At 33.3% G+C, this 11,248-nt stretch overlaps 1 protein-coding gene across 1 annotated transcript; it reads right to left on the minus strand.

Moving 5' to 3' along the window:
* Positions 1-922: 922 nt before the first annotated feature.
* On the minus strand, positions 923-6,604 carry LOC140438202 (cathepsin L-like proteinase). The gene is made up of 5 exons (XM_072527912.1): positions 6,549-6,604; positions 6,040-6,130; positions 4,087-4,416; positions 2,229-2,514; positions 923-1,246 (listed from the first exon to the last, which is right to left on the minus strand). The coding sequence occupies exons 2-5, from the start codon at positions 6,118-6,120 to the stop codon at positions 987-989; spliced, it is 957 nt and encodes a 318-aa protein (XP_072384013.1). The 5' UTR covers positions 6,121-6,130; positions 6,549-6,604; the 3' UTR covers positions 923-986.
* Between the last annotated feature and the right edge of the window lie 4,644 nt (positions 6,605-11,248).

The following is an 11,248-nucleotide window of genomic DNA, read 5'->3' on the forward strand; positions in this document are numbered from 1 at the left end:
AGCGTAGTTCAGACAGAACTGGCTGGTATCTTCATAGCCGCAAAAGAGATAACCCAAAAAGGTATAGCAGGGAAAACTATAATGATCTGCACAGATAGAAGACAAGCGCTACTAACCTTGAATAGACTACGTGTCACATCAGGGTTAGTAATGGAGTGTCACGAGTCACTAACTCAAGCTTCGGAGGGTAATATTCTCATCTTGAGGTGGGTTAAAGGACACAATAGGAATAAAGGCAACCGCATTGCTGACCAATTGGCTAGGAAGGAGGCCGGCTTAAGACTCAGGGACCTGGGGATCTTTTTGGTTGGTCAACTACAACAATCGCGGAAATTGTCAAATGTCACTCCCATACGCAAACGTTAAAAGAGGGGAAGAAGGGCAAGGATGTAAACTTGCCAGGGTAACCTTGAAGCTTAAAGAATCAGCACCAAAGAAGTACTTGGGAATGACCAGGAAAAACCTACGCTTGACAGTTGGTTTTTTAACTAGTCATTGTCAACTAAGCAAACACCTCCACACACTGAGGCTAGCAGCAGTTATCGTTAATACGAGAGTACGCGTTCGGCGAGTCCTGGCCCACACCTGACCATATACGGGAGATGTCTCCTGGTGACTTGTCCACCTTCCTAGAAATGGCAGGATGGACAATGAGCTAAGGACGACAGCTCCCTGGGAGGATGTACAATGGGTCAATTGTGGCCTGTGGCCAAATGTGGAACTTAATTCGCCCTCCCTACTCTACACATACAGAGATGAGGCATTTGAAATATGCCTAAAAACGCTGAATTTAAACTTTCATATGTAGACGCTGAATTTAAATTTTCATTCATAGAATTAATTATGTTGAGCATAAAAAAACCAAAAGGGTCATTACTGTTATTCTAATTGACCCATTAAATTAAAACAAAAAAAGTTTTTATATTAAATTTATATTAAATACATTTTTACTTCATATAATATGCAAGAGCTCCTTAATGTTTTATTTACAATATGGGATAGGATACTTCGTATGTGAGACCACATTGGTTGACTCCTCTTTTTATTCTGAAAAAACCGTTCTCACCAAATGAACTACCCCATGAGTTTTTAACAATCCAATAATCTTCGCCATTTTCTGATCCATAACCGACAATAAGAACACCGTGATCAATAGCCTTAGGATCGCAGTCACCGTCAATTATTCCACCTGCGTAGAAATCGAGAGGCGAAGAATTTAGAGCTATGGAGACAGGGCCAACGGTTGCTAAAATTAAAACATGTAACTTTAATGATATTAATATACTTTCAACTAAAATTAAAACAGCATTGATTACAGCGTTATAGAATTGAAAAATGAATCTAGTCAGGTAAGTAATATAGTTAATAGTAGCACTTGATCCGAATAAAATTCAAATTATGTACGCTCAAAGAATGATGAAAAACGAAACAGAACTAAGGAAATAAGGTAGGTCAGTAAAAATCACAATATACGTTGAATCAACAAAAGAGAATCTTCCTTTTCTTCTTTATAAGCAATTCTGCTTGTTCATTGGCGGATTAATACCTCTATGGAAGTTTGTCACTCCATCTTTTGCGCGGTCGTCAGATACTTCTTCTGCCGATTGGTGACGTATCTCTTGCTTTTTGACCACACGGGTTTCCCCCATTCTGGTTGTTATTCCATTCTTTTTCTGTTTGTGTCCATTTGTTTATACACTTCATCTTGGGCTATCAGTATTGCGTCGTCTGCGTAACAGAGTATTTTTACTTCTTTGTCTCCCAGTCTGTATCCTCTTCCTTTGTTGGCCCTTTTGATTATTTCATGAATGATTAAATTATAGAGTATAAGGCTCAATGAGTCCCCCTGTCTTATTTTGCTATATCTATAGGTTCTGTGAGTTTTTCATCTATTCTGACTCCCATTTTGTTGTTTTGGTACATGTTTTTACATAACTTCTCTATAATACAGAAGATGGATTATATCTTTGAGTCTTATTTTGTCAAATACTTTCTTTAAGTCAATGAGACACACAAAAGATAAACAAAACATAAAATTAGAAGAAGAATGAGTTAGATAATATCAGTAAGTTTGCTTTTGATAGAAAATTATTGAATATGTCGTATTATATTTGCAAATCAACTGTTACAATAGAAATACGAATGTTTAATTGTATAAATAAAGATTATTTATAGGTATATAAGAAAAATTTGTATATACATTTTACGTATATTCACTTATTACTTACCGACTGCTTCTTTAATAATATTCTCATCGCGAGCCAATAGTTTATATCCACTAATACGAATTGCTTTGGGACTTTTTGATCTGCATGACAATTTTTCGTCGTCATATGGATACTGCTCTTCTGTATCAAGACCCTCGTATTTAACGTACTCAAAGGCTTCAAGCATATCTCCTCCATTTACACAGTCACTTTTTCTGAAGTCATCTGAACAATCTACTAGTTCTTGAGGACTAAGTAGGTCGGATTTGCCGTTCACGATAAAGTTTTGACCTTCAAGAGCCCCTACCTTAAAAAGAAAACCGGTGTAAAGATTATTTAAAAAAGAAAAATAGAAAAGACAATTTAAAATTGGTGAACACATTTCCAGACTTGATTCCCGTGCATGTGTTATAGGGAATCTGTATAATTAGATTTTCTATACAATACCTAGGCAATGTGTAGAATGCCTAAAACCATGAGGTAATAAATATAATGTTAAACGTTAAGGTATTAAAAAAATATTATTCATTTTATACTTTGCCAATTCTATACAATGCCGAATGCGCAGCCGGTAATATGTGTAAAAGACGAGAGAAGGTAAGAGTGAGATACGCGGTGCGATGTAATACTTGCTTAAATTTCAGGATTCAGTACCACAGATAAATTCATGATAAATTACACCTTTTAGATTGGTAACAAGGATAGCCAAGGTCAACGCACGCTTTTATTTGTGCACCCTTCCGTTTGATGGCACTGCTAGTCGCGTGTCTGCGCGGTGGGAGTGTGCTGTGGTCGAAGTCAGTCTTCTCCTTCCCTTTAGTTGAAAAGAATACGACCCCGTATTTCTATTTGTTTTATTTTTTAATAAATAGTGCAAAAAGCTACGATTTTAGATGATTTTTAATTATGGAATCGAACACATTACATGGAATAACAATGGATACACGAAGAACTGTGTTTCAGTGGTTTCAGTAACCAGGTGGGAGGATGCGCTCTGCGTTTAATAAGTTTAGTCCGTAATTTTCAGCCTTGTTTAGTGTCGTTAAAGAATCTATTTAATAAAAATAGCAGAAGATCAACCAATATCTCGGATGAGAGAAAGGTTTTATTCACAGTTACGTGTCAATAGAAAAGCAGCAAATACTAAAAATCGCACGTTTATTGATGATCAACGGTATGAACAATTGTTAGAAGAGATGCAAAAACAGCCAAAAAAGTCACTTCGAGATTACTGGTTATTAAAACATTATGATTTTATAACTGTTGAACAAAAACATACAACAAGTTAATATTTCCTGTGAGTGTCCCAAATAACAATAGTATATACTACGTCATTGACGGTCAATTATTCGAAGTACTTCACGACGACCATCAAAGTATCGACCATGGCGGACGAGACCGAATATTGAAGGAGCTTTGTATACGATACAAGAATATAACTCCCCATAATGTTGAACTATATCTGCAACTCTGCGAACCGTACCATCAAAAACAAAAAGAGATAAAAAAAGGAATTAGGTATAAATGTTTCTATAACATCGATGTTTTCTTTTCGACATATCGTTACTATCGATGTTCAGGTTCGATGTTACCTTCGATGTTTTTTACCGCTCTCTAGTGGTCTGCACCTTAGTTTGTCTAAGGTCTGTTCCGACACTTGTGCAATTTAAACCAACTTCGGCAAACTTCAGCTTTACATTCTTGTCAATTCAAATGGAATAATTTGAAATAATATGGAGGCAATAAATATTCTTATAGGGTAATTTTTAGTACCACTGTGGGTAAATGCCATAAAGTTTTCACATTTAATTTAATTCTAATTCACATTTACTTGATAACTAGTTTACAATATTAAGTATTAAAGATATTAAATACTTACAGCGCTGTGAGCCCAGCAGGAACCACAAGAAATTTGATGTCTGACTGCCAAAACAGCTCCTTTTTCTCTCCAATCAATAGAGTTTGGAAGATCTAAGCCATTATATTTGTAGAATTCTACTTCACTTGTTCGGTTTTTTGATTTATATCCTAATAGTGCTGAAAATTCTGCTTTGGTAAGATCGGCAAATTGGTTGATGGCTTTGAAGTATAACAGTTCTCCTGCTTCGTATTTTTTGTTGTGTTCTTCGATAGCTTTTAGATTATTGCGAAAAATTTCGAAGCGGTAGTTTTCTTCAATATGGTTGCGGTAGTTTTTATTATGTGTAACCTTTAAGAGAACATAAGGTTTATTTTCATTAAGATAAAGAATAGACCACTATTATAATGATATGAATTTTAAATAAATAACAATTTAAAAGTAAACACCAGTTCCAAATCAGTACAACACAGGAATCAACTAGTTAAAATGCAGTAATTGAAGAGAAACTAGCAAATTTCAATAAAAACACATCAGCAATTATGAAAGAAGTTTATTAGTTAAATTGAAAATAATTTACATGGAAGACACAATTAAAAAAATGAAAGCATATTATAAGCATAACGAAAAAAAACACCGCCCACTAAGCTATCACTTAGAAATCATTAATGAACAATGAATATGAGTGATGTAACACCACGAGAATGGTAAATATAATAGTATAGGAACTACTTAATGTTAACTATAATCTAATGGAACTAGTTATGCGGACGATACAGTAATTCTCTCAGAAAATATTGAAGATCTCCAAATTCTGCTTGTTCGTATTCACGAAGTGGGAGAGGAAATGGGCATTTAAATAAACTCAAACAAAACCAAATTTTTAGTCTTTAGTGGTAACCCACATCCAGATGCAGAGCTTCAATTAAATTAAGTTCAAGTTAAAAAAATTCACAAAATTACATATTTGGGAACTGTAATAACGGACCAACTAGATCTATATAGATCTGGACCTACTATCAACTAGATAGATAAATGAATAAAACTACTTTTATGAAAATGAAGGCATTTTTTTGCAATAATCATCTCAGTTTAGAACTAAGACAAAGAATGGTTAAGTGCAGTATTTGGACTGTAATTTTGTATGGAGCAGAAGTATGGACACTAAAAGTATCAAGTGAACAGAATTGAAGCATTAGAAATGTGGATTAATAAACGGATGCTGAAGATACCTTGGACAGCAAGAAAACTAGTGAGGAAGTACTAAGGAGGATCAACAATTATAGAGAATTGTTAAAGACTGTTAAATAACGGAAATTATAACGTTATATAAGACATATAGTAAAGGGAAATTGATATAAAATATTACAACTGATCCTTAAAGGCAAAATAGAAGGCTCTAGAGGTGTATGAAGAAAACAGTTTCCTTGTTTAAACACATTCGTGAATGGACTCTGGACTGGAGCTACCAAATGCAGGCCAATTATTCCATGTGACAGAAAATCGAGAAACCTTCGCAATGGTGATCGCCAACTTCGGATAACTCTAACATGGCACGTGAAGAAGAAGATACTTCTTTTATGTTGGGAAGAAATTATTCCTGCATACTCCACATGCCACATAGACAATTAAGTGAATTATTCGAAAGCCACGTGAAGGATGAAATCAGAAACCCCTGAAAGAAGATTCGGTGAAAAGCCATTACTTTACAATGGGCATAAAATTTAAATATTGGGTTAACATTTTTAACCTTGGTTGATTTAACATCTCTCGATAAGCATTGTAAGATTTTAGTCAATTTATTACATGCGGTTGCTGATTAGTAGTAATGTTTACAACCAATCGATGTTCGAAAGATATGTTAGAAACAAGTAACATACATGCATGTTTTTAGAAAAAAATATATACATTAAAAAGAAATTTAATTAAATTTAAAAATTAAATATCTAAATAATTTTAACAATCTTGACTTACCTTGAAATTTTCCCAGTGGTCTTTTTCGGACAAAGCGTTAACAGCTAGAATCGTAGCTGCAAAAATTATTGCTAATTTCATTTTAATCTATCTGAAAAAATAAACATGTATCGTTAATGGTAGAGTTAGACTAGATCAAATTTTAATTATCTAAATCTTATAAATCCAATTTGCCGCTGCGTATCTTAATAAACGATTTTATAATAACTTTGGAAATTGAAGAAGTGATTTGGGGAATTAAAGAAGCACCTAAAGAAGTGTTGAAGGTTGGTCTGAGGAGAATGAAAGAAAAGCTTTCTATGATCAATTAGGAGACATACTGAGTGATATTTCATCGGAGTTGAGAGTCATAAAAGGAGCATCACGAACAAAAGAAGCCCACTCAACATATTTTTCCAAGACATCACACAGAGACTACTTAGAATATAATACGTTGCGATTGTTCAATAAATAACTGTAGAATAGTATAATATATATGTATTTACACATAGAAATTAACAGTTTCTTACCGTTACGGGATCAACAATATGAAACTAATACCCAAAATTAAACACAAATCTATTTATATACATTTTGATATAAAATGCACTTCAAACTATAATTTTTTTTACATAAAACTACTTCATATATCATTTTATTGAAATCGGATAAGAAGCTGTTTTTTTTAGTTTAAATCACCCAAATTAGACCTAATAGTAATATAGATAAGAGTAAAATACACTCAATAAAAATCCCCTTTGATTGTGCAAAAAATATTGGCATAAATGAATAAACAAAGGTGTTATAAAAATATTATCTTTTCTATTGAATCAAATGTAACTGATCATCCTTATTAAATAAATATATGTCATGTATTTTGTCTCTTTTTGGATGTATGTAAAAATGTTACACCGCTTCCTATTCAATTAATAATAATGTGAGATGAGTTCTCAATAATTTAGCATGTTTAACTCTTAATAAGACATGATTAATAGGGAGAAAAAATTTGTTTTTTTTTTATATACTTTTGATATCTAAAGGAAGTAAATAAAACATATTTCTTATTCATTATTCATTAAAGAATGTTTATAGATGGGAAATTCATTACCCTTGCACAATTTGTGAAACAAAATTAATTTAATTAAAAAACACAATAATGCATTATATGGGCAAAAACTAATTTAGCCACTTGACAATAACTACACTATAGGTACCTACTTAATGTTAGTTCGTTTTTCTTCTTTTTTTTTGTTGAGCAAAATCTGCATCTTGTATAATTTTTTCCAACATCTGGTAAATGTGTTCTTACATTTCTCAGCCGAATTTCGACTGGAACACCCAGTTTCCCGTTTTTGTATTTTTAAATATCACAGGTCGAGATATCTTTACTGTAAAGTCACCTATGGGAGCTCTTCCAAGGAGAAGCATAAATGCTTATGGGAAGTATTTTTTGATCATGAATTCTTGTGTACATCATATATGCATTAATCACATTTGGATCTAAAAAAAGAAGAACAATTTCACTCACGATTTTGTAGACTTCCTACTTATGGGATATGATATCCTAAAGTGGTCAAAGTGATCGACACCTCACGTGTTTAGTATATTTTACATAATCTGCAATAACTTTTGGACACATTAAATCTTTCTTTGTATCATCTCTTCGTGTACGTTTTATCATGGTTATTTCATGTGGTTGAGTGACAGTTGTAACAACCTTGACTTCTTTGGTATCCAACAAGTTTATTGCTGTTATAGTGCCACTGCTTCAGCTCCTCTTTAATATTTCCAAGCAGCAACGTGATGCCAGTATATAAAATTTTCTTTAACCCAATTATATCAGTTGAATTACATAAAAAAATAGTTAATTATACGTCGAGACATAAAATTTTCCACTGTTGAAATTAAGAAAAAATCAGACGCACTAGCGCGTCGTGGGCACTGCACTATAGTATACACTCATACATGCTTCATGACGCGGTAGAGCGTCTGTAAATGTAGTAAGAGTAAAAGTGATTGTTTTGGAATAAAGACAGAAATTAATAAAAAAGTTTAATGCAAAAAGTGTTTATTACTTAGAGAAAAAACAATATAAAAATTCAGGCAAAATATTGGAATTTACAAAATCTTTCAACATTTTTAAATATGAGTTATTGTACAACAGTCTAAACAAAAGCCTGCTTTGTCTGGACAAGAATTACATTCATAAATTGTATCCTTGCGTACACCACGCTCGTAACACTTTCTACACTTTTTTCTCATGATACCACTTTTTTTGTTCTTGACTTCACGTTTCTCCACAATATGATTTTGATTTTCTGGAAGAGATGATGCAACGCTAGAAATTCCATTTGGAAACAACATATCTCTAATAACAGACAAACGAAATTCATACAGCCCAACTCTATGGGAATTCACCATCATCATTTGTATGATCTGGAAAAAAATTTTGTTTGGCCATCTAACCGTCTTTTTTTGAAAGGGGTAATAGGCAAGCATTTGATCTTGTCGATCTATACCCCCATATTGTCATTGTATCTGACAATTGCGTTCGGCTTAAAAACCTTTTTACCTCTTCTTGTCACAACTTCTTGCATATCATGTTGCACTTCTGTTGATATATAGTAAATATCTCGTTTATCTTTCCATTTACCTACTAAAATGCCGCTTCGATATCTTGCAATACTTTCTGGTTTCTGATTTTTTACATGTGTTGGATTATCTTTTCTATTCATTCTCAATGTTCCGGTACAATGAGTTCTTTCATCGAGCAACTTTTTGGCCAGAGTAAAACTGTTGTAATATTTATCCATGTAAACACAATGGCCAACGCCTAATTTTCCCTCTAATAGTTTAAAAACAACTTTTTCGGTGTGACCTTTGCCGCCAGCATCGTCGTACATTCCTGCATATACCATAAAGTTTAAAACAAGACTGGTAGGTTCTGTCATCATATAAAGTTTAATTCCGTATTTATGTTTTTTATTCTTAATGTATTGTCTGAAATTCAAACGCCCACGATGTAGAATCATTGATTCGTCCAAGATCAAGTCCCGTCCTGGATAATACAGTTTGCTCATTCTTTCATTAAAAAAATTAATCAAAGTCCTGACCTTATAAATCCTGTCATCAGGTATTGGTTCATTATCTGATGGTTCTTGTACGAAATGTAGACATCGCAATATAAGCAGAAATCTGTTTCTGCTCATGTGGGAGGAGATAATTGGTGTGGTAAACAAGGGGTCGTTCTTTTTCCAATAATCTTGAAATTTGGGCATTTTAACTACACCCATGTGACATAATATGCCCACAAATATACATAATTCGTTGGGTGTAATAAGTTTCCATTGGATTATTCTAGAATTTTCCTGAAATCCAGTTTTCAAAAATATATTTTCAGCATTCGTATTAGTTTGGTCGCATATAGGTATGTTGCAAAAATTCATTCGTCAATAACATTCTATAATAATCAATAGGTCTTTCACCAGGAAGAGGAACTAGCAATTGTTGTATTTTTGTAAAATGAAACTGCTTCATCGAATTAGGAATTTCCTCCCAAATATCTGTTCCATCATTATTTGCAACAGAGGTATTTATATCCTAAAATCAATACCTCTAGCGAGAAGTGTTGAATAAAATTTTTAAAACATACTTACCCTTGACACAATATCTGGTACCACATCATCGTCATCACTTTCATCTACTACATAATTATCATCACTGGACGCATCAAAATCATCATCATTATCATTATTTTCGTCTAAAATACGAAGTAGTTCCTCTTCTGTCAATGGTTTTTTTTTTCAATTTCCATTTCCTCTTTACAACCGAGCAACTGGGATTTTCATCTTTACCTGACATTTTTTAATTTAATTTTACAAATAATGACTGCTTATATGCACAGACGATGAACGTAAAATGATAACTATTTCCAATAACAGCATTCGGGAAATACCTAAAAATTAGGGTATTCCCCGAAAAACACATTACCTACTTCTTTTGTTCATTAGGCTAATCCCCGAAATCATTAGTTTATTTCGTTTTTACATCTTAAATATAAATTAACATTCACAAAAATAGTTAGATAAAGTTGAAAAAGCAGTATTTTATAGCTATGTAAATATTAGATGCCAAACTTCATGAACTAAAACCAAGCACGAAATTATATAATTTTAACCTTTACTGAGGTGCCAACAAAATTAAGAAACTTTTGGTTCATTTCCGACAGAAATAATTTCGTTTGAATATATAATATACACAAAGCGCGCTTACGCGTCAATGGCACTAATCTAGTCATATTTGGACGCGCGTACGCGTCACCGGAGCTGAAAGGGTTAACAGGTTAGACGCCAAGGATTTTTCACCAAAATGTTCCCCTGGGCCAAAGGAATATTAAACAAAATTTTTACATTTAATCCGCAATCAAATCAATTCCCACCATTTAAATCATTTTTTGTTAAAAGTTTAAAAAAAATAGATGGTCACCGGTGTTCGCTTTGGCCTGGCGCTAACTATGTATGGACACCGGTGTCAGCCATGGCCCACCGGAGACGTTCAAAACGAGCGGACACCATATTCATCGAGGTGTCCGATAACGCGACGAAAGGAAATTGTACAATTTCTAGGTTTACTGGGCTACATGGGAATAGTGCGAATGAATTCCATTCGGGATTATTCTTCAACTAAGTGGATATTCAAAAATAATGTTGCTCCTAATATTATGAGCCGCAACCGATTTGTCACATCAGAAATGAATGAGTCACATCTGAAAATGTGGCACTTCTCAGATAACTCAGACAACTAAGTGCCCAGAAGGAGACCGACTGTATAAAGTGCAACCACTTATAGACCAAATCATAAGCAACTATCAAAAAATATTTACACAATTTTGCATCGATGAAACCATGGTACCGTTTCAGGGACGTTTACTCTTCAAGCAGTTTAATCCACAAAAGTGCCAAAAATAAATATGGCATTAAAATATTTAAATTATGTACTCAGAATGGTTTTTAATAAATATTAATAAAAATGAAACATTAATTAATATGGGAACTTATAAAAGCATATAAGTAGGTTATGATTTGCTTATTATGGTAATCGCCATAAACTGCAAATTATATAGGTGGGCTAACTGACTTGGGAAGGAGCTCGTAATCCACATAGCGCCTACTAAATATAAAGGTAAAATTATAAATGAAATATTATCCTTTTAAATTTATAGCGTTGGGTC

Source organism: Diabrotica undecimpunctata, chromosome 4, assembly GCF_040954645.1.
Source record: "Diabrotica undecimpunctata isolate CICGRU chromosome 4, icDiaUnde3, whole genome shotgun sequence".
NCBI classification, from domain to species: Eukaryota; Metazoa; Arthropoda; class Insecta; order Coleoptera; family Chrysomelidae; genus Diabrotica; species Diabrotica undecimpunctata.